This window comes from Geotrypetes seraphini, chromosome 2 (assembly GCF_902459505.1).
Source record: "Geotrypetes seraphini chromosome 2, aGeoSer1.1, whole genome shotgun sequence".
Classification (NCBI taxonomy): domain Eukaryota; kingdom Metazoa; phylum Chordata; class Amphibia; order Gymnophiona; family Dermophiidae; genus Geotrypetes; species Geotrypetes seraphini.
Window position 1 is genome coordinate 387,504,344 of NC_047085.1, and position 25,790 is coordinate 387,530,133.

Below are 25,790 nucleotides of genomic sequence, written 5' to 3' on the forward strand. Positions count from 1 at the left end.
CCTGAAGCCGGCAACAGCAGCGAATTGTAAACGCTGTTGCTACCCGAAGAAGTTCATAATGCCAGGCCGAGCACCTGAGGCAGACCGCTTCTCTCCCTCCACCCCCCTGGTGCAGCCGAACCCCCGCTGACCCTCCTATCTCTCCTTCTCTGAACCCTGGCGACCCTCCCACCGCGAGATGCCCGACCGATAAACCTCCCTCCAGCAGCGTCGGCAGCTGCAGCACTCTAAACAGGCTGCTTCGTGGCTTTCTCCTACTGGTGATTCCCTCTGCTGCATCACTGATGATGTCATCAATGATGCAGGAGAGGAAATCACTGGCAGGAAAAAGCTGCTAAGAAACTTGTTTAGTGCTGCGGCTGCCGACGCTGTTGGAGGGAGGTTTGTCGGTGGGTCGGTCGTCTCGCAGTGGGAGGGTCACTGGGGTTTGCATGGGAGTGAGGGAGGGAGGGAGAGATGGGAGGGCGGGGTGACAATGCTGCTGCTGCTGCCAGCGAATCCGGCAAAGGTGAGGCCCTAAAGCACCGCACCAGCGGGCCCCCATGACCATTTAGAGCCCTAGGCCTGTGCTTACTGGGCCTACCCTTTAATCCAGCCCTGGCTATAGCCTCAGCACCCTGAGGTTGTGAGTTCAAACCCACACTGCTCCTTGTGACCCTGGGCAAGCCACTTAATCCCCCCCATTGCCCCATGTGCATTAGATAGATTGCGAGCCCACCAGGACATACAGGGCAAAATGCTTGAGTATCTGAATAAATTCATGTAAACCATTCTGAGCTTCCCTGAGAGAACGACATTGAAAATTGAATGAATAAATAAATAAACCCATTCATTAATTCTGACACTATCACACAAACAGGCCATATTGTACTGTGTGGCTTTAACCATCATCTATATTCCTTCTGAGTTCACTATGTACTGGAATTTTAATTCTTTTTTGTTAACTTAGTTCTCTGTAGCTCCCTGTGATATGCATGGGTTCTTGACATTGTAAATTGCCTTGATCCTTAATAGGCATAGAGCAATCCACAAAACCTAGATCAGATTAGATTAGAACTATTTCCTGCTGTCATGTGTGCTTTTTAGTTGTAATCCATTTTGGATTAATACTGGAAATCAAATTTCACCAAATAAAATACATAGATTTTCCTCGTTTGCTGGTCCAGGTTCTTAGAGGGGGTCACCCCTCTTGTTTTGCAAATTCTATTGCTTTTTTTCTCTACATTTCTGGTGGCTGGTCAAATTTGGGTAAACATTCCATGAGTAAACGTGGCCATTTACTTTTGCATTGTAGCACTTTCTGAGAAACTTAAGCCCCCTTTTACAAAACCGCGCAAAAGGTTTTTAGCGCTGGCTGGCACACTGAATACTCTGCGCTGCTCCGATGCTCGTAGGAACTCTGTGACCATCAGAGCAGTTCAAAGCATTCAGTGTGCCAGCCGGCGCTAAAAACCTCTTTTATGGTTTTGTAAAAGGGGGAGTTATTTTTCTAAGACCTACACCTCCTTCAGTTCTTGGGATGTAGTCCTGGGTTCTCTCTAAGGGCCCTTTTACTAAAGCTTAACACGTGTTAAATGCCAAGAAGCCCATTTTATACCTGTAGGGCTTCCTAGTACATGCTAATTTCATTAGTGGCTGCTAAGCTTTAGTAAAAGGCCCCGCGTAATTGTTTACTTCGATGTCGTAGTTTTCTTCATATTGCCACAGCTTTTGTGGATCTGTTGTGGGGGTTTTTTCACTTGCTGTCACATGAATTTGAGATCTTCTATAAATATAGGCCCCCTTTGATCATGTTGTGTTAGGGGGTTTTCTTTATCGCCGGCTGCTTGCGGTAAAAGTTCCGATGTTCATAGAATTCCTATGAGCTTCGGAGCTTATACCGCAGCGGCTGGCAAAAAAAAAAAAAAAACAACACCCTAACACAGCTTGATAAAAGGGGGCCACAGTATACTTTTACCCTTAATGTTCTGCGTCTGTCTAAGTATTTTTGAGTATCCTGGACTCACTGAGCAGTGACATCTCTGCATGCAGGGATCTTTCTTTTTTTGCTCTGCACTTTGTCATCAGAGAGGAAGCATTAACTTCCTCCATTTCTTCTCTCCTTACTGATACAATTTTCTAGGTAAGCATTTTCATTTTAAACGCTGTGCCCATTTTTTTTTTTTCTCTGAGGGAGTGTGTGGCGCAGTTGTTAAAGCTACAGCCTCAGCACCCTGGGGTTGTGGGTTCAAACCCAAGCTGCTCCTTGTGACCCTGGGCAAGTCACTTAATCCCCCCATTGCCCCAGGTACATTAGATAAACTGTGAGCCCGCCGGGACAGACAGGGAAAAATGTTTGAGTACCTGAATAAATTCATGTAAAACCATTCTGAGCTCCCCTGGAAGAATGGTATAGAAAATTGATTAAATAAATAAATATTGACAGATGGTTCCTTTATACAGGTTATGATTCTATTGATTCATTTATTTCCAATATTTGTACCCCACAATCTAGTTCCAGACTCTCCTCTGCAGCTTACAATAAGACTTCCATAGCAAAATATATAAAAAAAACATACACATTAAGCCACAAACTACAGAGCCTAATTATTTTCTAACACCCCCCCCACACCCCATTGTACAAAGCCGCAGTAGAGGCTGCTGCAAGACGAAAGCTCCGATGCCCATTAAATCCCTTTGGATGTCAAAGCGATTGCCACAGCGGCAGCCACTACTGCGGCTTTGTAAAAAGGAACCCTAAATTAATAAACCAAAATTAGAAAATTAAAACCAAAAACATAATAGACAACAAAATAAAATGGAAGCTGTGAAATTCTGCTACTTTCACAGCATACAAAAACTAAGGGCTCCTTTTACAAAGGTGCGCTAGTGTTTTTAGCGCACGCACCGGATTAGCGCGCACTATAGCGCGCGCTACCCGAAAAACTACTGCCTGCTCAAGAGGAGGCGGTAGCGGCTAGTGTGCGCTATTCCGCGCATTAAGACCCTAACGCACCTTTGTAAAAGGAGCCCTAAATGAAACAGCCTTAATTTATCACTGTCACCAAAAAAAAAAATTATCACTGTCACATAGCATGTTTCAGTTGCAAAAACATCTCAAGTTACCTTTATACGTAGACCAGTGATAATAAATGAGACTTCGTTCTGGAAATGGCTGCTTTGAGCTCCCGTAGTCTCTCGAGCCATTTCCTGTGAGCGATCTGCATGGGGCAGGAGCGTGGGACGATCGCTCCTGCCCCGAAAACCCGCTAGACCATCAGGTAAGGCTTAAGGGGGGGCTTAAAGGGCTTAAAATAGCCTGAAAAATGAAAATGCATTTTTAAAATTTAAAACCGCGAATAAGCAAATCCGTCGATACGGAATTTGCGAATACGGACGGGGAAGTTTACTTTGCTTTCTGCATCATCCAGTTTTCTCAAATGAAATCTGTGATGAGGTTTTAGAATTTCCTCATTTGAAGGTGACATTTTTGCCCAATTTTTGGCAACTGTTGCACAAGCCAGATCCAAAAGTGGGCCAAGAGAGAGAACCACTAATATTATTAAATCCTCTCACTTGTTTCCCACGTCTCCAGGCAAATTACCTCACTCAACAGTCAATGACATTCTTTGTTTTAATTTGTATATTTAATCACCTTGACCCTGCTACTACATAGGCATGAGTCAGATCCAAATCCAATCAAAGCAGTACACTTTTCGCATTTCATGATTGATATACAGATAAGTAAACAAAGGGAATGCATCAAAGGAATTCCTTCTCCCAAACTGTAAAAAACAGGCATTGCTTGTTTAGACTTCCTGCCTAATTAGATGAGATTGTTTTATTAACTACTGGGAATGGATTGGATAAAAGAAAAATTCATACGGATAAATATGAATAAACCCATCACTTACTTAAATATCCTTGTGACTCTTTTTGCATAGCAGTTATTGGACAGTCTTTATGAGTTAGTAACAACTGCTTCAGCTGTGCTACCTCATTTTTCAGCATTGAAACTTCATTCTATGAAAAGAAAAAAAAAAGAGAGAGACGGTCACCAAACTCCCAAGTGCATACATATGTAGTAGGACTTTTCTACTGGTTCAGCCTTGCATCATTTTTTTCACCCTGATGTTCTTTTCTGAGCCAATCTGACAGGAGCAAGAACAATTGAATGGTGGGTGGTTAAAAGGAAAAATGAAATTAATCAGTTAAGAGAGCAAAAAGAACAGAATATAAAAATAGGACGCAATGATGACTTTCTCTTATTGTACACAAAGAGGTGCTAGCAAGGATGGACTGACAGTGTTCTGTGTCCTCAGGCGATAAGGGCCATAGGCCCCAAACCACCCATCGAAAGATGGAAGCTAGGGGAGAGCGGGCTCCCTACTGCTGTGGGCCCTTGGTCAATGTACTGTTGTTCCAATGGATAGTCCGCCCCCGGGTGCTATGGGAAAAAAGGTCGTCAGAAAGATGAGAGGGTTTAAGGGTTTGGGAAGGGTAGAATAGCCCCATGGCATAAACACTTTTTGTCAGCTGTACAAGAGAAACACATACAAAGAATATTTCTATTGCCACTCAAATATCTTCTTAAGTTACATTAGGGGAATGGTTAGAGTAGTGGGCTGAGAATGAGGGCAGCCTGGCTCAAATCCCACTACGACTCCTTGCGATCTTGGGCAAGTCACCTCATGCTCCATTGCCTTTGATTGTAAACCCTCCTGGGTCAGGAATATAACTACTGTACCTGAATTTAACTTGTCTTGAGCAAGAACTGAATAAGGCACGAGCTAAATCTAAAATCCCTTAACTTACCTTACTAATGAGTCGGGGGGGAGGGGGGATTTAGGGGGGGGGATTTATCAAGCCTGCATGAAGGCCATAACACTGTTGAATAAATTCCCCCCCTCCCTTGCTAATCAATTCAGACAGTCCAGGCCTTTCATACAAGATTCTACGTGGCCCTAGTATTTCTCTTCAGATTCTGCCCCAGCTGGCCTGAGGCATTAGGCTAATTCCGGTTGAATGTAGTCTGTCAATTTCCAAATCAATTTTTTAAAGTAACCGCATGAAAAAAAAAAAAAAGATTTGCCACTAACTTTCTTGCCAAAAATGACAGTAAGACTAAAAATTAGCTTTACTCTAATGAGTTTTAGGTGTCTTAATGTTATCATTATATTCATACAATCACATTGCTTCAAATGATTTGTGCTAACATGCTTTAATTATTAACGAGCTCAGCAGCCCATTCATGTGTTCTTTCACATTAGTCTATATTAAATCTCCATTAGCGCTAAGGCTTGCATTATCTAATTCAGATCTTAAAGCAACTGAGCACATCAGCTTTGCATATTTCATAGACTCTGTTCCTTCCTGTGATAATTAAACACTCAGACAGAAACAAATAAAATAATTTAATAGTGATCCATTTAAAAGGCATCACTGTTGGGTCCCAGCTTCCCTTTAAACTGGCGGAATCATTGAAATCTAACACATCGCTAAATATTTTTTTTTTCCATTAGAGATCCACCATAATTCATCGGCGTGGTTCTTTCACAGCACGTTAGATTCCTCACCTCATAGCTGTCCAATTGAGAGCACTAGCTTTACATTGATTAACAATATGGGGGTAAATATTCGGTGACCCGTCAAATGCGCGCGCCAACATAGGCAGTCACGCCATAGGCTTGCGCGTATGCTGTGCGCATGCCATGCGTGCATTTGTCGAGGCATATTTGCCAATGCAAGTTTTTTTTATGCGCGCATTTGACGGTGTACCAAATATTCAGGCAGTGGCATTGTGTCCAGGTATTCAGTGCTGGGCAATGTCCAGGCACCAGTTCCGAATATCCAGGTTTAAAGGGACTGGAGCTCCCCTATCCAGTTAAATGCACTATTCCCCCTCCCCATGCACCCCCCTCCAACCTCATCAGTAAGGTAAAGGAAGGGATTTTAGATTTAGCTAATGCCCTTTTCAGTTGTTGCTCATGACAAGTTAGTTTCAGGTACAGTGGTTATATTCCTGACCCAGAAGGGTTTACAATCAAAGCTAGGACTGTGTTTTAGATGGTCTGATTTGTCTGATTCCTTAGGCAGTTAACTGTTGAAGAGTATTTTTTTTTTTTTTTTTTGGGGGGGGGGGCTGGCATAGCAAGGCCAGGCACCACCACCCCAGGTACCTCCTTCCTCACTATGCTTCTGGGTGAAGCTTCAGCAGCTCCAGTATTGTAGATCCCTTTATTGTCACATGCTGCAGGTGAGGGTGCTGTGCAGCTCAGGGGGGTGGGGGTGGGGAGAGATTTTAAGTTGACTTCTTGAGATATTCAAGTTTTCTGGGTATTTTTCACTGATTGTGGCACCTTTTGTAAAATGCACAAAGGCATGCAGATTTTCCAGTATGTACAGTGGGAACAAAACAGAATTTGATGTGCCTTTCATGGAGGAATCTTGAATCAAGATTTTGAGTGATGCTGTTATATATCTGTGATGGTTTGTCTTATGGTGTGATGTTTCCTCTCTGAATAGAATGGATTAGGTCTGTTCTTTTGATATAATGGTGTTCTTTCCTGATCTTTGGTTTACATTGGTTTTATATTTTGTAAACCTCTGTGATGGTGTTGGCTCAGATGGTATAGCAAATTTTATTAAACTTAATCTTAAATTTTTTACAAAAAAAAAAAAAAATCTAATGCAAACAGAGAGCAGCTTCACTTGGGATATATTTGTAAGTGCCAATTTTGCAACTTACACATGCGCGTACTGGCCAATATACAAGTGCTGGTTTTTGTAAAGCTACATGTACAAAAGAACCAGTTAAAGTTCCACAGAGCTTTAGGCTTCTTCTTATGTGGTTTTTAAGGCCAGAGGGATAAACACAACTACCCCTCATTCACTCCTCAAAACCCCAGGTCCAAACAACAACTTCACTTACATTTATATGTGATTTAGAGGAGCTGTAAATGCTGACAGAGAAATTGTTTAAAATACATATGTATACACCTCCTAAAATTGGGAGGAATACCTATAATTTAAAGTTCACCAAACATCACGTCCCCCTTGTAATCTGCACTTGCAATTTTAGAAAAGCTGCTACTTATTTATTGGGAATTTTAACTTCCTTTATGAAGAAATTTTCCACAAAACAGTGTACACAAGTATTATACATTTATACCCATTTGTACACATAAACTAGCTTTTTACATAGTAAAAGTTTCCTATCCCTTCTAAAAGAACCTCCTTGGTCTATACACAGTTTTGATGTCTGCAAAAAAGGTGATCAAATAGATTAAACAGTAACCCCCTCTTCTGCAAAACTGCGCTAGCGGTTTTTAACACAGAGAGCTGTGTTGAATGGCCTGCGCTGCTCCTGATGCTCATAGGAACTCAATGAGCATTGGGAGCAGCGTGGCCCATTCAGCGTGGCTCTCTGTGCTATAAAACGCTCACGCAGTTTTGTAGAAGACGGGGTAAGACAATGTTATATCCGATGCACCAATTATAAATTTAGTCTTAGGGCTCCTTTTACGAAGCCGCTAACTGCCGGCCACACTAGCCGCAACCGCCTGCTCATGAGCAGGCGGTAGTTTTTCGGCTAGCGCAGGGGTTAGCGCGTGATAAAAAGTCACGTGCGATAAAGCCGCTAACGCGGCTTCGTAAAAGGAGCCCTTAGACTCTTGTCCGGCTTATAGAATATAGAACTCATTTTCTTCACTAGCCATGCCAGATCTTAATACGACTGTTAAATTTTCAAAACCACACTGCATCCTTGATAGTTGCACCACTTATTTGATTAAGTCCGCTTTAGATATGTTTAAATCTGTTTTATGATTATGGTTTAACTTCCAAAAGGAGTTAGGAAAGCTTCCCAAAATGTATGGAAAAATTGTTCTTATTCCATTTAGGAAAAATCCAACTCTTAACTCCTCTCACATTACTTAATTATAGGCCAGTTGCATCCATACCATATTTTGGTTTTCAGGTTTACATTTATGCAGATATCACCATTCTGTTTACAGTCAAGTCGACATTTCACAATACTCTACCTCAAATAGCAAATTATATGAATTTAGGGCTCCATTTACTATACGGCGGTAGAAGTTTCTAATGTGGACCAGCGAGGTAAATGCTCTGATGCTCATGGGAATTCTATGAGCACTGGAGTATTTAACTCGCTGGCCCGTGGTAGAAACCTCTACCACTGTTTAGTAAAACCCAGCGTTAAGTACTTGACCGAGGAACAATTTTCCCAAGCTTAATGAAGAAAAAGCAAAATTTTTACATCTTGGCAATAAAATAGTTTTTGATAATAACTTGGTTTTCACATAGATAAAAATACATATAAATTGGAAAGATCAATTAAAATCCTAGGAATAATTCTCGGTTATAGGTTAACCATGACTGATCAAGTTAATACATTCATCAAAAACTGTTCCTGGGTCATGCAAAAGTGAAGAGAAATTCAGAAGTATATTTGTGCTGATAAGTTCAGACTAACAGTTCAGTCATTTATATTAAGTAAATTAGCTTATTGAAATGTGGTGTATTTGGGTATATCGAAAGATCTTTTGGAAAGGCTGCAGACTACAAAAACATAGTCGTTCAATTCATTTATTCTTTAAGATTTTTTGACCGTCACCCTTTATTATGTGACTTTACATTGGTTACCTATTGAAGTCCGCATTTTGTTTAAGTTAGCATGTTTACTTTTTAAGATCTTATATGGTTTATGCCCATTATATTTAATGGAATAGATTAGTAGGCCATCTATTATCAGATTACATCTCATTCATTACGGCAACTTGATATCTTACTCAAGTGTTAGGAATGTACGTTATAAGAAAATGGTCCAATCTTTTTTTTTAAATTAGAAACACAGAAACATGACGGCATATAAAGGTCAAATGGCCCATCCAGTATTCCCATCCACAGTGTCCACTATCTCCTCCTCTCCCTAAGAGATCCCACATGCCTGTCCCACATTTTCTTTAATTCAGACACAGTATCTGTCTCCACCACCTCTTCCGGGAGACTGTTCCACACATCTACCACCCTTTCTGTAAAAAAGTATTTCCTTAGATTACTGCTGAGCCTGTCACCTCTTAACTTCATCACATGCCCTCTCCTTTTTGGCCATCACTTCCTATAATGATTAGATCTTTTGCCTATTTTTCATTGCTGTAAGAAGACTTATTTATTCAAGAAATTTGTGCTATCTTAAACATCTCTGTGTTATAACGATCTGTTCTCTAATACATGTATTTTGAATATTTGTTAATCTTCCTAGATATATGATCAAGTTTATTCTTAATGAAATCTGCTTAGAACTTTAGCTTAGTATTGCTGGAATATAAGCAACTACGACAGTAATTATAACTGCACTGGACCTGATGAGAGACACAATGCAGGGGTATCTCCTGTGGTAGCTGAAGTCCTGCTGACTTACAGGAGACATCTCACAAAAACCATATGCATAGCTAGCTGCCTTCTCTAAATGGATGGCACTGTCAAATTTTAATTGAATGCATTTTTTGAATGGGATTCATTCAGTGAAATTACACGACCCATAAAAACTTGAGGTTTTTATGACAAAGTTTTTTAAAAAAGCAACAATTACTAGGTCTGGTGAGCTTTTAAATCCCATGGTAGTTCTCATTGACCAATTCTGAAATGAAATGTTTTCATTAAGAAGGAATCTCTCTATTAATAAGCACACAGATTGTCTGTGCTTTCATTATTAATGTTATGCATTTCCTTACATAAACAGAGTCTACGTATGTCCGACTTGTACAGAAAATGCCTGAATGTAAACACAGGCCTTGTATTCTTGGGATATATAGTGCACACCTGTAGCTGCATGTTTGTCTGGGTGAGTTCTTCTGCTTTCTTTTCCAGTGACATCACCCAGACCTTCCTCTTCTGTCTGCACCGTGTAGCAGCTGCTCGATTCCTTTCCAGAAATTTCCGCCGCCTCTCGTCTGGATCCTCATCCACCACCCTTCTCCGGCGACCCCCGGTGGGCTGAGGCGGTTGTATCGTCTGAGTGGGCTGCATCTGCTGGGCCGCTGGTGAAAGCTGGGTGGAGAAATCACAAGGAGAAGGGAAATGTGTCATGAGTTAATTACTTGAGAATGGAAAAGAAAAACATTTAAATATGGGGGCTGGAATGATTTCTACAGCAGGGGTTTGGGAAAGCTAGGAAGAGAGAAGTGTACTTTGTCTCATCAACTCTATTTCAAATTAGGAGTGGCAGCTGTACACTTAGATTCCCTTATTCAAGTATCTGTGTTGAAATGTATCGCCTATATTCTCTCTGGCTGCAAAGACTAATTTCTGGCAAAAATTCAAACAGTTTGCTAAGTCAATTAATAAGTTCTTTGGTGAATAATCTACAGTCAAGTAAAGCATCCAAAATGCTACACTGATGAAACAGGTCTGAATAAACTTTCACAAGCATTTGGAAAGAGTCAAACCAAAAGGCCTAACCGGCCCTCACAGCCTTGCACCCACCTAGAAAGGAGGAAAGAGGAATGTAAACGGAGAAAGCAAGGCTGAGGACATCCAGCGAGGAATTAGTTGACCTGCTGAGTGAATACTAGGAAGATTTAGGCAGGCTGATTAGTCAACATGGGCTATCAACCAGCCTGCAGGGTACTGGGAGAAAGACCGTGAGGTGCCCTGGGACCCTCAAGTGGCCTGATAGTGTGCTGGCAGAAGGGTTTGGGACATAGAAAGGAGGCTGCACCTTCCTGACACTTCTCCACCAAATTTTCCCTCATCTCCAAGCTGCAGAAAAAGCAAAGCAAACAGAGTCACTTCATGGTGTTTTCCTAGCCTTTAGATGCTAATTAGCTGAGGAAACGTACTTTTTTTTAAGCTCAATTCTGCAAGCCACTTTTTAGTATGTAGTGTATAAGTGCTCTGATTTAAAGTGAGTAATCAAATCTAAATCTTCTAGATTTTTCTTTCAGGAATTTGTTTCAAGAAACATATATGTATTATGGATAATGCACAGGGGCTGTCATGTCAAAAATAGAAGATGCGACTAAACTTGTGACCAACTTGAAAATGACTGAATGCAATTCCAGGCCAAGACCTAGTCTCTTCATTTCCAAGAAACCCCAAATCTCAGAGTTCTTAAAGTGTGAGCCTACGAAGTTGATCAGATCTGTCAGTGAAAACTTGATGCATCTCAAGCTTTGGATGGAGGGAAAGGATTCTGTATTAGGATGTTCTAGAGATTGAAAAGGTTATCTGAGAGCTCATTTCAGACCTAACATAAAACTAACAAAGGCCATCCTTTACATTTACAGGTACAACACAACTTTAGGACATTGAGATGCCAGTGATGTGTTGACACATGAGGGATTTCCCCCTTAAGAAAAAAAAAAGTCACCACTGGTAGGAAGGTATCGTCCTTCTGGTAGGAAGTTGCTGTGAGAAGTGTCCCTTCCTGATGAAGAGTGCATAACTCGAGTTGGGGGGGCCATCTCAACACACTTTAAGCACAAGCACACATGCACAAGCACTTTTTCATTATGGCTGCCTCATGAATAGTGCTGTCAGCTGCCTACCCCGGAACTTAAGATGTCTTTTTATTAGCATATGTATACGTATTAAGTTCCAGAGTATTGAGGCGGTAAGGGATGATAAAGGCAATGATGGTCCCTATGGCAACCATAGTTTTGTGAATACACTGAACAGTTTGGTTGAAGGGTCTGAGCACTTTACATTTATAATATATTATTTATTGTAATTCTGTGATTTTTGGGGGGTATTCACTTATTAATCTAGTGCATATAAGAGGGTAATTCTATAAGAGGGGGGCCTATTTTAAGTCAAGTCTATAAGAAATAATAGAAGCCTACTTTTCTTTATAGAATATTAGCACAAATAGCCAAATGCGTGTGTACATTAAGGCACGAGTAAATGCCCACAACCAGATGTTAGCACGTCCACAAATAAATGAGTCCTTCACTCAAAGTCCGCCCACCAGCAAAGTACGGGCAATCCCCAGGTTAAGAACGAGTTACATTTTTAAAGCTGTTCTTAAGATGGATTTGTATGTAACTCAGAACTTGTCGATTTTAAGATTCTTGCTTCTTACCTCTGCTCCCGGATGACAAAAGAGGCAACTGTCCCTACCAATGTTCCCTCTATGGTACAGCATGAACAACCACACACTGTTCTTGATGTTAAACTTTAACTTTGAGGGGCGCAGAAAAAATAGAGTACTTGGAGGGTCTCAGATAAAATAGTTCATGTCTTATTAAAGAAATGACAATTTTGCATGAGGTAAAACTCTTCATAGTTTATAAATCTTTCCTTTAACAAAAGGAATGATTTATAAACTATAAAGAGTTTTACCTCATGCAAAATTGTCATTTCTTTAATAAGACATGAACTATTTTTTCTGAGGCCCTCCAAGTACCTACAAATCCAAAATGTGGCCCTGCAAAGGGTTTGAGTTTGAGACCAGTGCTTTAAATAGATCACTTAGCCGGTCTTTAGACAGAAATCCTTCAAGGTCTGCCCACCAACTAAAATGTATCAGACAATATATCCTTTGGCCTTGGCAATGTCATAATAAAAACAACAACTACAAAAACATGCCATGACAGGTGGAGGGTAAATAGTGCTGTACCTCAGGAATCTGTACTGGGACCAATGTTCTTAATTTATTTATAAATGATCTGGAAATGAGTGAGGAGAGGCCTGCTGATTAGAGCTACAGCCTCAGCACCCTGAGGCTGTGGGTTCGAGCCCAGCGCTGCCCCTTGTGACCATGGGCAAGTCAACTAACCCTCCAGGTTGCATAGGTCAGTGTTTCAACTCGGTCCTGGAATACCTCCTTGCCAGTCAGGTTTTCAGGATATCCACATTGAATTTGCATAAACTTGATTTGCATACACTGCCTCCATTATATGCAAATTTCTTTCATGCATATTCATTGTGGATATCTTGAAAATCTGACTGGCAAGGGAGTACTCCAGGACCCAGTTGAGAAAAACTGCCATAGGTAGATTGTGAGCCCGCTGGGACAGATAAGGGAAAAACGCTTGAGTACCTCAAAACTGCTTAGACAACTTCCACTGATAGGCAGTATATAAACAGCTAATAAACTTGAATAACCTTGGAACAGTGAGACGTCAAATTTGTAGATGACACCAGCTTAGTCAAAGTTGTTAAATCACAAGTGGATTATGAAAAATTGCAGCTATGTGAAGGGACACGTCTTGTAGTTTTCCATAGAATGTGTTTTGGAGCAGTAAGAAACCCAGGCCCTGTTTGTTTTTCCTTCTCTGTAATAATGCAAGGACATCTAATGTTTGAAAAGATGTGTGTCCTTATGCTATGTTTAATCCAGATATTGTTTGCCTTCTCTTGCCAAATATTATAAGGCTATTCTATTATATAGTTTTCCTTAAGTTGTGTTTGAAGTTGTAAATCCAGATTGTTTGCCTTCTCCTGCTGATATACTACAAGGCCATTGTATATTTGAGAGATGTGTTTTCTTCTGTAGTAAAGTGAATCTAATTGTTTTCTTAGCTGTATTTGTATGAAAATTTAGATAAGACTTTGTTAGCCAAAGCACCTTTAGACTTTGGCTTTAGATAAGTAAAGGATTTTGTTATTTCTTTTAAAGTTGCATGTGATCTGATATGGTTTGCATTTACGTCATATGCTGACGACCCTTACCCATGTAAGATGATATAAATTGAGGTACAGAACATTCAATAAAGTGGACATGTTTGAGAGATAATAGGTGTCTGTTTTCTCTTGGATATTGTCCCCGGATGCATCTGCTTGTCAAATGACAGAGTGTGTACAGCCATAATCGGGCTTTAACAGTGGGGGCTCCTCCGGGAGGGACGTTGATATCACCGGTATTTTGTGAGTATTTCTGAATTTTGAATTCTGTTCTTTAATACTCACGGGTATTAGGTGCCCTGTTCCCACCCTTTATTTGTTAAATATAGATTTTTGGGAAGTCTATAGCGGAGTTTATAACAATAAAGAAACTCCTATTGTTCTTTTGGGAAGAACTATATTACTTATAGAGCTGCCTGCGCACTCTGTCGTTTGTGGGGTTAACACTTTTTGTATGTGCCTTCTCTCTTCTATCGCTATTCTTTTCTATTGCTTAGAGATAAGATTTTATAGAGTATAAGACTATATTGTATATTACTGTTCTGTATCTCGCTTATAAGGTAAGATAAGCGGGATTCCTGCATTGCTATATTGTTTTTGTAATGGGTCAGAACGGTAGTAAGGTTCCCCCCCCCCCTAAGAAAGCTGAGACTTGTAAGGCTTACGTTGCCCGTGTATGTGACACGGGATATTATCTTATTGATCCTTGGATAGATAATATGGCTGGCTGGACTGAAGGACTTCATAGTTCGAGTCCGTTTCCCCGAGATGGGGCAAATGATACGTTTCATATGGATATGATAAAGGGATTGTGTTTGGGGGATCATGAGGCATGGCCATATTATTTAGGGGATCCGCACTGGGACAAAGAATATATGAGAAGGGGAGGCATTAATTGGCTTACATATGCTCCTTATTGGTCAGCTACTGATAAAGATAAAACATCCAAGCTGTCCATTCTTTCCCCTGCTCAATTACATGCTGCAGAACAATCTATCTGTGCTGCTAGCCCTCCTCCTTATCATTTACAAATTCCTTCACCCGGTGCTCCTCTTAAACTTTATCCCTCTTTATCTAAGGATGATATTGACCTCCTTATCGGTAGTACTCTTATTCCCCCTCCTCCTCCACCTCCCGTCCTGTCCGGTGCAGTTGCATCAGGACAGGTTGCTGACACTTTGTCCCAAGACATTACATTTCCCACTGTATCCACGACCAGCCCCACTGTTCGGGGGCCGATAATCTCTTTTTCACCCCTCCACACTCGTAGCGGTACTCAAAGGGTTGCGGAAGTACAGGAGCTGATGCAAGAACAGATGCCCTTTCTCACAGTGGGGGATACTCTTTTGAAGAAACCCATTGAGTTAGAAGACATTAACAAGATCATTAAACACTGCCCCAAGCCTCTTGTCTCTGCTAGTGCGACTTTTCACTATTTAAAACGAGCATGCAAGGGTCGAAATTATACGCAGGAAGATATGCGCCTTATTATAGATGGCATTGTTGGACACAGTTCCCCTTGGGACTGGTCTAATGTCCCTAGTATTAGTGTTTTAGAGCCTGCTACTGTCACAGCTACTGCTTATAGACTGAATACTGAAGCAGGAAATGCTGTTATGTGGAATGAATTACAGGCAGAGCTTGATCGGTGTTTTAAGTCTCGATCTTCCCTTCCTATTGCAGTAGCCTGCAAACAGAAATCAGGTGAAACTGTTGTGGATTTCTGGAAGAGGTTTAATGAAACCTGGACCCAAGAGGCGGGTCTCAGTTCTCATGCTAATATGGATTCCCTACTTATTCAGACTTTTCTTTCTAACCTCCGTTCTCCCTTGCAAATTCTGGTCAAACAAATGATTTCAGAATGGCCCACTAGTTCTCGTGCTGAATTTCAAAATAAATTAATGGAAAAAGAGGCAGCAGGTTGTTTTGAGATCTCTAAACCTCGGGAAATCCTGCATCAGGGCCAGCTACCCACCTGGGGACCGCGCCTGACTACTACTCGTGGAAGAAGGGGTCGCGGGTTTCGCAGGGGGAGGGCTCCAGTCTCCGGTCGAGGTGGTAATAATCCATCCAGAAGTACTGGATGTTTTAATTGTGGGGACCTTAGTCACTGGCTTAATCAATGCCCTCATCCCAGACCCCCCGCATTACCAGTTCAGCCCGCCCCACCGGTGGTGCCTACCCCTCCCTCTACTGTGAGACCATCTGCCACTTCTCCTCATTTTCCTATCTCCTGGCACAGCCCCCCTACTCCCCAATGAAGGGGCCCGGAGGTTTACACCCCAGCATTCACTTTGGTCTCTGCCTTTGCTAAGGATTCTCCTATGATATCTCTTATTGTACAAGGGAGTCCAGTGCCTTTTCTTGTAGATTCGGGTGCCACTTGTAGCACCATCAGTGAGGATTACTATCGGGGCCCACGCATGAATGCTGAACCTTCTATGGGAATTAATGGGGTTTTGACTAAATCCTATCGTACCACACCCCTGTCTGTAGCTCATCCTGATACAGGCTTTACTCTTTTTCAGCACTCCTTTCTTATTATTCCCCATTGCCCTGTCAGCCTTCTTGGTCGAGATCTTTTTTTTCCTCTCCTCATTCAGCTCACTACAGATGATACAGGAGGTTTGCATGTCTTTTCCTCCGTTATTCCCATTCGCCCTCCGTCCACCCTTTACCTTTCTACTTGCCCTGACACACTTTTGCCCCTTCCCCCAGACTCTCCGGTCTGGGCTTCTACTGACACTGATGTAGGCTTTATTTCATGTACCCCCTATCGTGCTTCTCTGAAATCACTCATTCCTGTTTTCATTAAGCAGTACCCAATCTCCCAAGAAAAGGAGAAAGTCATGATTTCACTAATTGCTTCATTTCTTTCCTCTGGTATTATTAAAACCACCATCTCTTCCTACAATACGCCCATCAATCCTGTTGTCAAAGCTGATGGCACCCCCCGTTTTATTCAAGACCTTAGGGCTGTTAATGCTTTGGTGATTCCCATTGCACCCATTGTCCCGGATGTCCCTTCTCTACTCTCCTCCATTCCACCTGCAACTCATGTTTTTTCAGTCATTGATTTGAAGAATGCTTTTTTTTCTGTCCCTGTTGATGAGGACACTCAGCCCCTTTTTGCATTCACTTTTAAGCAACAGCAGTATACCTGGTGTAGAATGCCTCAAGGATATGTTGATTCCCCTGTGGTTTTCTCCATTGTCCTGCGGGCTACTTTACAGTCATGGACTGCCCCCCATGGTTCTATTCTCATTCAATATGTGGATGACCTTCTTTTGTGTTCCATAACTCAGGAGACCTGTCAAGCTGATAGTTTGCACCTTTTACAATGGTTGTCTCTGTGTGGTCACAAGGTGTCACGAAAGAAACTACAATGGTGTAAAACTGAAGTGGAATACCTGGGTTTTGTCCTGACTCATGGTCAGAGGAAAATTAGCACTTCTCGCATTGCTGCTGTTCTGAGTTTGCCTCGCCCAGCTACTCAAAAAGACATGCTTACTTTTCTTGGTATGATTGGTTACTGCCGCCAATGGATCCCTGATTGTTCCTTCTATGACCAGATTTTGAGACAGACCCTAGGTACTGAAATGACTGATCTTATCAGATGGACTAAAGAAATGTTGGACGCTTTTGGACATTTGAAATGTGCTTTGGTTTCTAGCCCCGGCTTGGGTCTTCCTGATTATGACCAAATGTTTCATCTCTTTGCTCGTGACAATTGTAAAACTATGGCGGGCGTCCTGGCTCAGGATCATGGCGGTAAGTTACGCCCTGTTGCTTTTTTTTCTAAAGTTACCCCTGTTCAAGTTCAAGGCATGCCTGCCTGTTTAAGGGCCCTAGCTGCATGTGCTATGGTGGTAGAGATGGCTACTCCTCTAACCCTTGGTCACCCCACTACCCTTCATACTTCTCACGATGTCCAAGCCCTCCTTCGCAATATTCATACCCAGCATATGTCAGCTCAGCGCCTTAGTGGTTATGAGGTCATCCTCCTTTCTAATCCCAATCTCACCATCAGATATTCTGCCCCGACATATGGCCCTGCTTTACTTTTAAATGGTCTTTTGGGTCTTAAGGGTGAACAGGATGCGCTTCCTCCTGATCATTCCTGTGTCTCCCTGATATATCAAGACACTTCCCCTCGCCCTGATTTGTCTTCTACTCCTCTCCCTGATGCTTCCTCCATTTTTGTTGATGGTTCTTGCTCACGTCCTAGTGACAACACCTTCCACACAGGATATGCTGTGGTTGAACTCCCTGATATCATCCATGAGGCCTTTTCCCTCCCCTATCCATCGGCACAGGCTGCTGAACTCATTGCTCTTACTCGCGCCTGTCACCTTTTCTCTGGTAAACGCGTTAATATTTATACTGACTCTAAATATGCCTTTGGTGTTGTACACGACCATGGTGTTATCTGGCAGCGTCGCGGCTTTGTGGCCGCTGATGGTAAGCCTATTTCTCATTCTTCCCTTGTTTCGGATCTTCTCTCTGCTTTACTCCTGCCTGCTGCAGTTGCTATTCTTCATTGTCGTGCACACACTGGCCTTCAGACTGAAGTTGCCAGAGGTAATGCTCTGGCTGACCGCATTGCTAAACAAGCTGCTTTGGACCCCCCTCCTTCCTCTGTTCTCTTTCCTCTTCTTTCTCCTCCTGCTTTTCCCCCTTCTTCTCTTTTTTCCCAGCTTCAATCCTTTGTTACCCCCTCTGAACTTGATGCCTGGCAAATTGCTGGTGCCCAAAGCCGCCCTTCGGACGGACTTTGGTGCAAAGAGGGGAAACCCTGTATACCAGCCGCTAGTTCTCCCTTATTCATTGCTCAATATCATGGCATTGGTCATCGTAGTGCTCGCTCGACACTCCAGCTCCTTGCCAGTGATTTTTTCATTCTTGATCTTCGCTCCCTGATACAGACATATATAGCTCGATGTCTAACTTGTCTCCGTGCTAATCCCAACATACCCCATAAAGCACCACACCAGCATCTTACTTACCCCACTTCTCCTTTTTCACACTTACAGATTGATTTTACTCATATACCTCATGCCACTGGGACCCGCCAGGATTATGCTCTTGTTATTGTTGACATGTTTTCCCGATGGCCTGAAGTCTTTCCCACTACAAATGAAACTGCTCAGACTGTGGTGAACATTTTACTTCGTGAAATCATCCCTAGGTGGGGATGTCCCATACACATCAATTCAGATAATGGTCCTGCTTTCACTGCCAGAGTATGCAAAGCTTTAGCTACCGCACTCCGTATTGAGTGGAAATTTCATCTTCCATATCACCCACAGAGTTCTGGTATTGTCGAACGCATGAATAGGACTATCAAAGACAAAATCAGGAAAGCCACAGCTGGCACGTTTGTGAATTGGAAAAAATTCCTCCCTATTGTTTTAGCTGAAATCAGGATGCAGCCTCACTGCACCACTGGCTACTCTCCCTTTGAGATTCTCATGGGACGACCTTTCCCCGCCCCATGGGTAGACAGACCCTCCATAGTTGAGAGTAGTGATCTTCCTTTGATACAAGAAGAATATGTTCGGAAGCTCATTGAAACATTAGGGCATGTTGAAAGAACTGTGTCTTGCACTTCTCCTTTCTCTCCACAGACTCCTACCCATTCCTTCCAGCCTGGTGATGAAGTCATCATCCAGAAGCTTTTCAAGGATCGGAAGCAGACGGATTTCCCCTTTGGCCCTCCCACTACTGTGATCGCTGTGACCAGGACCGCTGTACTCACTGAGGAGTCTCCTGTTTGGATCCACGCAAGTCGCTTGAAGAGGGTTAACCTAAAACCCCAGAAGCAAGCCGTCTCTGCGCAGATTTCACCCCTTTCAGAGGAACAACATGATGATCTCATCACAGCATTCCACCAACTTTATCTTTCTCCTCCTGGCAGCGCTGCTGCTAGTTTTCTTTCCTGTATGGATCATTTCTAACTGTGTCTACAGGGATGATGTGTCCTGGGTTCACGACACTTTCTGCCCATACCCATCTGTAAATGACACTCCAACAATGTACTCATCTGCAAACAGCACCCCCGGCGCCTCTTTGCGACTGAGACGTCAAGCTGGACTACTCCCTCGCAAAGGCTGTCCTTCAATTGGAATTCAGAAAGATAGACAGTATACTACCTTTTGGTATAATTCCAGTAGTGTGCAAGTTGCCACCTTCTCCTTTGAGTATTGTGACATTATGGTCTGCTCATCAATTGATATCCCAAGACTATGCCATTGGTCCTCAGAGATTCCTAAAACTAAAGATATATATATATGTGTTACTGACTTACGTTGGGGGGATAAGTGTGCATCCTGGGGAGCAGTAGGGTGGAATACTGGCACTGACTGGGCTTATAGACCAGAAAGTGCTCTAAAAAAAGTGGATCAAAATGGTAAATCTCTGCTTACTCGTATGACCCTTCGTAAGATTGGAAACTGTTATAGGAGAAGGGCTCCTGAACAAATTATTAAGCTTTCTCTTACTATTGACAACCCTAGACCTACTGATGAAGGTATGTACGTTATGGGCATATGGTTTAAGGGTGGGTCTAGCTATCCGACCCATCAGTTTTTCTTACGGGATCTATCTACCTCCACTCATCCTCTCCCGCCATTTTGTGGGGGCCCCAAAAATACTAACCCACTGGCCCCTACATTCAATAAACTTACTGACATGATGGCTATTGCCAATCCCACTTTTGAAGATACTATGGCTGTTGAGGTAGGGTTTTCAGAACGTAACCTTTGGTTAGAATGGATGAAATTCACTGCTGATCAACATAATAAGAGTAATTGTTACATATGCGCTCAAGCTAGACCCCATCTAGGAACCGTACCTCTGGACCTCCCTCCTGGTATCCAACCATGCTTTTTTGGGTTATTTACCAATATCTCCTCTAATTTTACTGATCCCCTTTGTGCGCTGTGGCGTTCTAAATACCCTTTGCTGCCAGGACAGAAAACGCTTGACATAGCCGTTACCATCTATAAGGGTAATTACACATGTCATGTTTCTAATTTGACACAGGGAAGTTTTGTGGGCAACTTTCCCTCAGGTTATTGTTCTGTCTTGGATTATAGGTATGCCCCATTGTTACAGCATCAGATTTTCACTCTAGGTGATATTTACTGGCTCTGTGGAAACTTTAGGCTCCGTGTTAAGCTACCCAGCCAGTGGATAGGCCAGTGTGCTTTAGCTAAGGTTATTATGCCTCTGCATATCCTTTCTGAAGGGCACTCTTCCTCCTATTCACTTTCTTCCTCTCCTCTGTCTCGACATAGACGTGATCTCCTTGGTAGTTTTGATCCGCATGTATATATAGATGCTATAGGGGTCCCAAGAGGGGTCCCAGATGAATTCAAGGCCCGAGACCAGGTTAAGGCTGGGTTTGAATCCCTTATTCCCCTTATTACTATCAATAAGAATGTTGATTGGATTAATTACATTTATTATAATCAGCAACGCTTTGTGAATTACTCTAGAGATGCCTTGCAAGGTATTGCTGATCAGTTAGGCCCCACTTCTCAGATGGCTTTTCAAAATCGTATGGCCCTAGATATGATTTTAGCTGAGAAGGGGGGTGTTTGTAAAATTCTTCCCAGTACTTTATCGTGTTGTACATTTATTCCTGATAATACAGGTCCTACAGGAAAAGTTACTATGGCCATTCAGAAATTAGCAGACCTCTCTGCTGAGCTCAAACATAACTCTGGTTTATCTCATCCTTGGGACCAGTATTTTAGTTGGATGCAGGGCTGGGTAAAAGACCTTCTTATCGTTATAATCTCTATTATTATCTGCATTCTTGTCTCTTATGTAATTTTTCGACTGCTCATGCGCTGTGTTATTCGTATTACAGCTCCTAAAACTCCTCCTCGAGAGACATATTTGGAATATCTCTCCCTCCAAGCTCATGCTGTACATTCATGACGTCATTTACATGACGTAAGAGGGGATTTGAAGGGACACGTCTTGTAGTTTTCCATAGAATGTGTTTTGGAGCAGTAAGAAACCCAGGCCCTGTTTGTTTTTCCTTCTCTGTAATAATGCAAGGACATCTAATGTTTGAAAAGATGTGTGTCCTTATGCTATGTTTAATCCAGATATTGTTTGCCTTCTCTTGCCAAATATTATAAGGCTATTCTATTATATAGTTTTCCTTAAGTTGTGTTTGAAGTTGTAAATCCAGATTGTTTGCCTTCTCCTGCTGATATACTACAAGGCCATTGTATATTTGAGAGATGTGTTTTCTTCTGTAGTAAAGTGAATCTAATTGTTTTCTTAGCTGTATTTGTATGAAAATTTAGATAAGACTTTGTTAGCCAAAGCACCTTTAGACTTTGGCTTTAGATAAGTAAAGGATTTTGTTATTTCTTTTAAAGTTGCATGTGATCTGATATGGTTTGCATTTACGTCATATGCTGACGACCCTTACCCATGTAAGATGATATAAATTGAGGTACAGAACATTCAATAAAGTGGACATGTTTGAGAGATAATAGGTGTCTGTTTTCTCTTGGATATTGTCCCCGGATGCATCTGCTTGTCAAATGACAGAGTGTGTACAGCCATAATCGGGCTTTAACACTATGCATCCAAATGGGCAGATGAAATTTAATATAGATAACTAAAAAGAGATTTTGGGGTCCTTTTATCAAGCCGCGCTAGCGGGGTTAGCGCGTCGGACATTTCATCACGCGCTAACCCCCGCGGCCGGCTAGCGCGGCAGGCGGTTTAACGTACGATATTACGCACATTAAACCCCTACCGCAGCTTGATAAAAGGACCCCTTTGTCCAGAATAGATTATTGCAACTTGGTGTTAGTTATTTGTTCTAAATCTCTTATTAATCGATTACAATTGGTTCAAAATTCAAGATTAATATTTGACTTGTGGAAATTTAAGCATTTACAACCCTATTATAGTAACCTTCATTGGTTACCCTTCGAAGCTAGATTAAAATTCAAACTAGGAGTCACAATTTTTAAGGTTCTGGCAGGTAATGCCCCTAGTTATTTGGTTAATCTAGTGCCCTTATTGCATAAGAAACTCTTTCCAATTGAAACATAAGAATAGCCTTACTAGGTCAGGTCCATCAAGCCCAGTAGCCCGTTCTCACGGTGGCCAATCCAGGCCACTAGTACCTGGCCAAAACACATGGAGTAACAATATTCCATGCTACCGATACAGGGCAAGCAGTGGCTTTCCCCCCTTGTCTTTCTCAATAACAGACTATGGACTTTTCCTTTCTTAAAACCAGCTACGCTATCCACTCTTACCACATCCTCTGGCAACGTATTCCAGAGCTTAACTATTCCCTGAGTGAAAAAAAATTTCCTCCTATTGGTTTTAAAAGTATTTCCCTGTAACTTCATCGAGTGCCCCCTAGTCTTTGTGATTTCCTCTGGTTAAGAAAGTGAAATCTATTAGACAATTTTCTTTGTCTATTCAATATCAATTGGCTAGTTTCTGGAACCAGCTTCCTTTAGGACTGCATTTTTGTGGGCATTATTTTCAGTTTAGGAAACTTGTAAAATCTTTTTAGTTTCAAAATGATTGAATCTACTTGTGCTCAACTATTGTAATATAAGTTTCTACTGTCTAATTCTGTAATCCCTGGACAAGTTGGTCTGGTTTCTGCAGAACTTTTGTTATCTGTCCTTGAACTAATTAGGCAAAGGCAGAATAGAAGAACCGGTATAGCATAACATAAGAAATGGCTGAGGAGAGGTATATAGCAAAAAAACAAAAGGAATTGACCCCAAAATATCCACAAAGAAGAAAATCCAGAGAAAGCCAAAAAAACTCTGTGGAGTGACGATGTTCCTAAATGGACTTTATTTGAAAGTATCAAAGTTCCAAAGGTACACTAAAATCATCCACATAAAATAATTCCATCCACAAAAAAGCTTTTTTCCATTGCAAATGCAAGCAGTGCCTCACTTCCGGTTCACCACACAATTGTTTCCCACGTACACACCTTTATAGGACCCCCAGGGACCCCTGAAGAAGACTTTTTGTCTAAACGCAGACCGTGTTGGGTCCTGTATCCCTAGCGGACTAGGTCCTTTAAGGCTCTTATGTGGATGATTTACTTTTATGTGGATGGAATTTATGTGGATGATTTTAGTGTACCTTTGGAACTTTGATACTTTCAAATAAAGTCCATTTAGGAACATTGTCACTCCACAGAGTTTTTTTGGTTTTCTGAGGAGAGGTATATAACATCCAGAGTGCAGATGAATTGGTAAATGAAAAACTAATTGTTCATTCCTTCAAGAAAACAGAGACTATGGATCCTGCAATGAAGTTAAAAAGCAGAACATTTAAAATCAACAGGGGAAAATACTTTTTTTCACTGACCCCCCAAATTCTATAAATTGCCCCTACATTTAGGCGCTTACATTAGTGCACCTAGCAGATCATAAGTGCCTAAATTAATTGAGCAATAGACCAAATCGGCACTGATAATTGGAATGTAACACTTTCTAATTAACATTAATTGGAATTAATTGACAGGTGTCTAACTTGGTAGGCATGATTCTCTAAAAGTTAGATGCCTTGTCCAAAACCCCTACCGAAAATTGGTCATGGTTAGGGGGGGCAGATTGGGGGTATTTTTTTGGAGTTAGGCATCATTGTGCACCTAACAGGCACATGCATTTAGGCCAGTGGTTTCGAACTCAAACCCTTTGCAGGGCCACCTTTTGGATTTGTAGGTACTTGGTTAATGTCTTATTAAATAAATGACAATTTTGCAGTTTATAAATCTTTCCTTTGGGCTAAGTCTTAATAATAATATTGTAATTTATAGCTAAAGAGACATAGGATCAAGAAACTGTTTTAGTTTACTTTTGTGATTATGATAAACATACCGAGGGCCTCAAAATAGTACCTGGTGGGCTGCGAGTTTGAGACCACTGATTTAGGCCAAGAAAGCCCTGGCGTAACAATGGTGTGCCTAAAATTTAAGATGCCCAGCAATGCCTAATGCTGGTTAGGCAGTGCTAAGCATGATTCTATACAGTGTTCCTAACTCTTATAGAATCATGCTTAGCGTCACACTAGTCAGCACTGATATTTTAGGTGACCTATATAGAATCTGGGCCTAAATGCATAGTTAGGCTTTGGAACTCATTGCCAGAAGGCATGGTAAAAGGAATTAGCAACTGTGGCATTCAGGCAGGGATATGTAAAAATCCCCAACTATTTTACAAAAGACTTGCTGAATGCAGTGCATTTTCTAAAATAGACAAGGATGAACATTTTTTTAAAATTATTATTACATTTTTTTTTTTTTTAATTCTGTGTGCATCATCTAAGGGCTGATGAACTAAACCTACCTGCAGCCCCAATAGAAATCTAGATTATATATACAATCGACTCTGCTTAAGTGCACAGCCTTCGGACCTGGTTGGCGCGTGTGTGGAGGGGGGGGGGGGTGTTGTGTTCCAGTTTAAATATGGCGCGTGGGCTGCTGGAGCCTAAAGTCCAGGAAAACTGTGCCCTACAGCTTAAGTGGAAGCGGAGCACTCACTTTCCCAGCTGTCCCAACGCTGTGTGAAGCCTAGCCATTGTGGCCAATCTGTTCTGGCAATTGGCTTTCCTCCCAGTCATAACGTGATTGCATTTAACTGGAGTGAAGGTAACGTGAAAGAATAGAGGTGGGACCTATGACATCAGTGCGCATAAGCGGATTGCCTGCTTATCCAAATTGCAAATATCCGGAGTTTATGTCCATTGAGTTTAATGTAAAAAATACCGGGACTATGGTGGTAGGGCGGCTAACCAAAGCGTGAACTTATCCGACGTGCACTTAGGTGGAGTCGACTGTACATCCAAACAGTGGTGTAGCGAGGCTGAGATGTGCCCAGGGCAGTGGTACCCCCTCCCCTGCCCTCTTCTCCATCCCCCCACCTCCACAAGCTCCTTCCTCACCCCTTCCCCCGTAACCTCTGTAATGTTCCTGGCATGAGCAGCAACCCCCAAGCTGCTGTTGCTCCAGTGTTGGCTCTTCCTCTGATGTCACTTCTTAGGTGCAGGTCCAGGAAGTGATGTCAGAGGAAGAGCTGATGCTGGTATGACAGCTGGTTAGGGGTTGCTGCTGGTGCCAGGAACGTTACAGAGGTATGGGGGAAGGGAAGCGG

General features: G+C 42.0%; 1 protein-coding gene across 5 annotated transcripts in view; it reads right to left on the reverse strand.

Annotated features, from left to right (window-relative positions):
* Positions 1 to 25,790, reverse strand: part of CREB5 (cAMP responsive element binding protein 5) — a 786,358-nt gene that overhangs the window by 10,880 nt on the left and 749,688 nt on the right. For all 5 annotated transcript variants that reach the window (XM_033930760.1, XM_033930759.1, XM_033930762.1 and 2 more), the window contains 2 exons: positions 9,823 to 10,050; positions 3,894 to 4,002 (listed from right to left, as the gene is read on the reverse strand). In XM_033930760.1, coding sequence (XP_033786651.1) covers positions 3,894 to 4,002; positions 9,823 to 10,050 — 337 coding nt within the window. The remainder of the gene's footprint in view (positions 1 to 3,893; positions 4,003 to 9,822; positions 10,051 to 25,790) is intronic.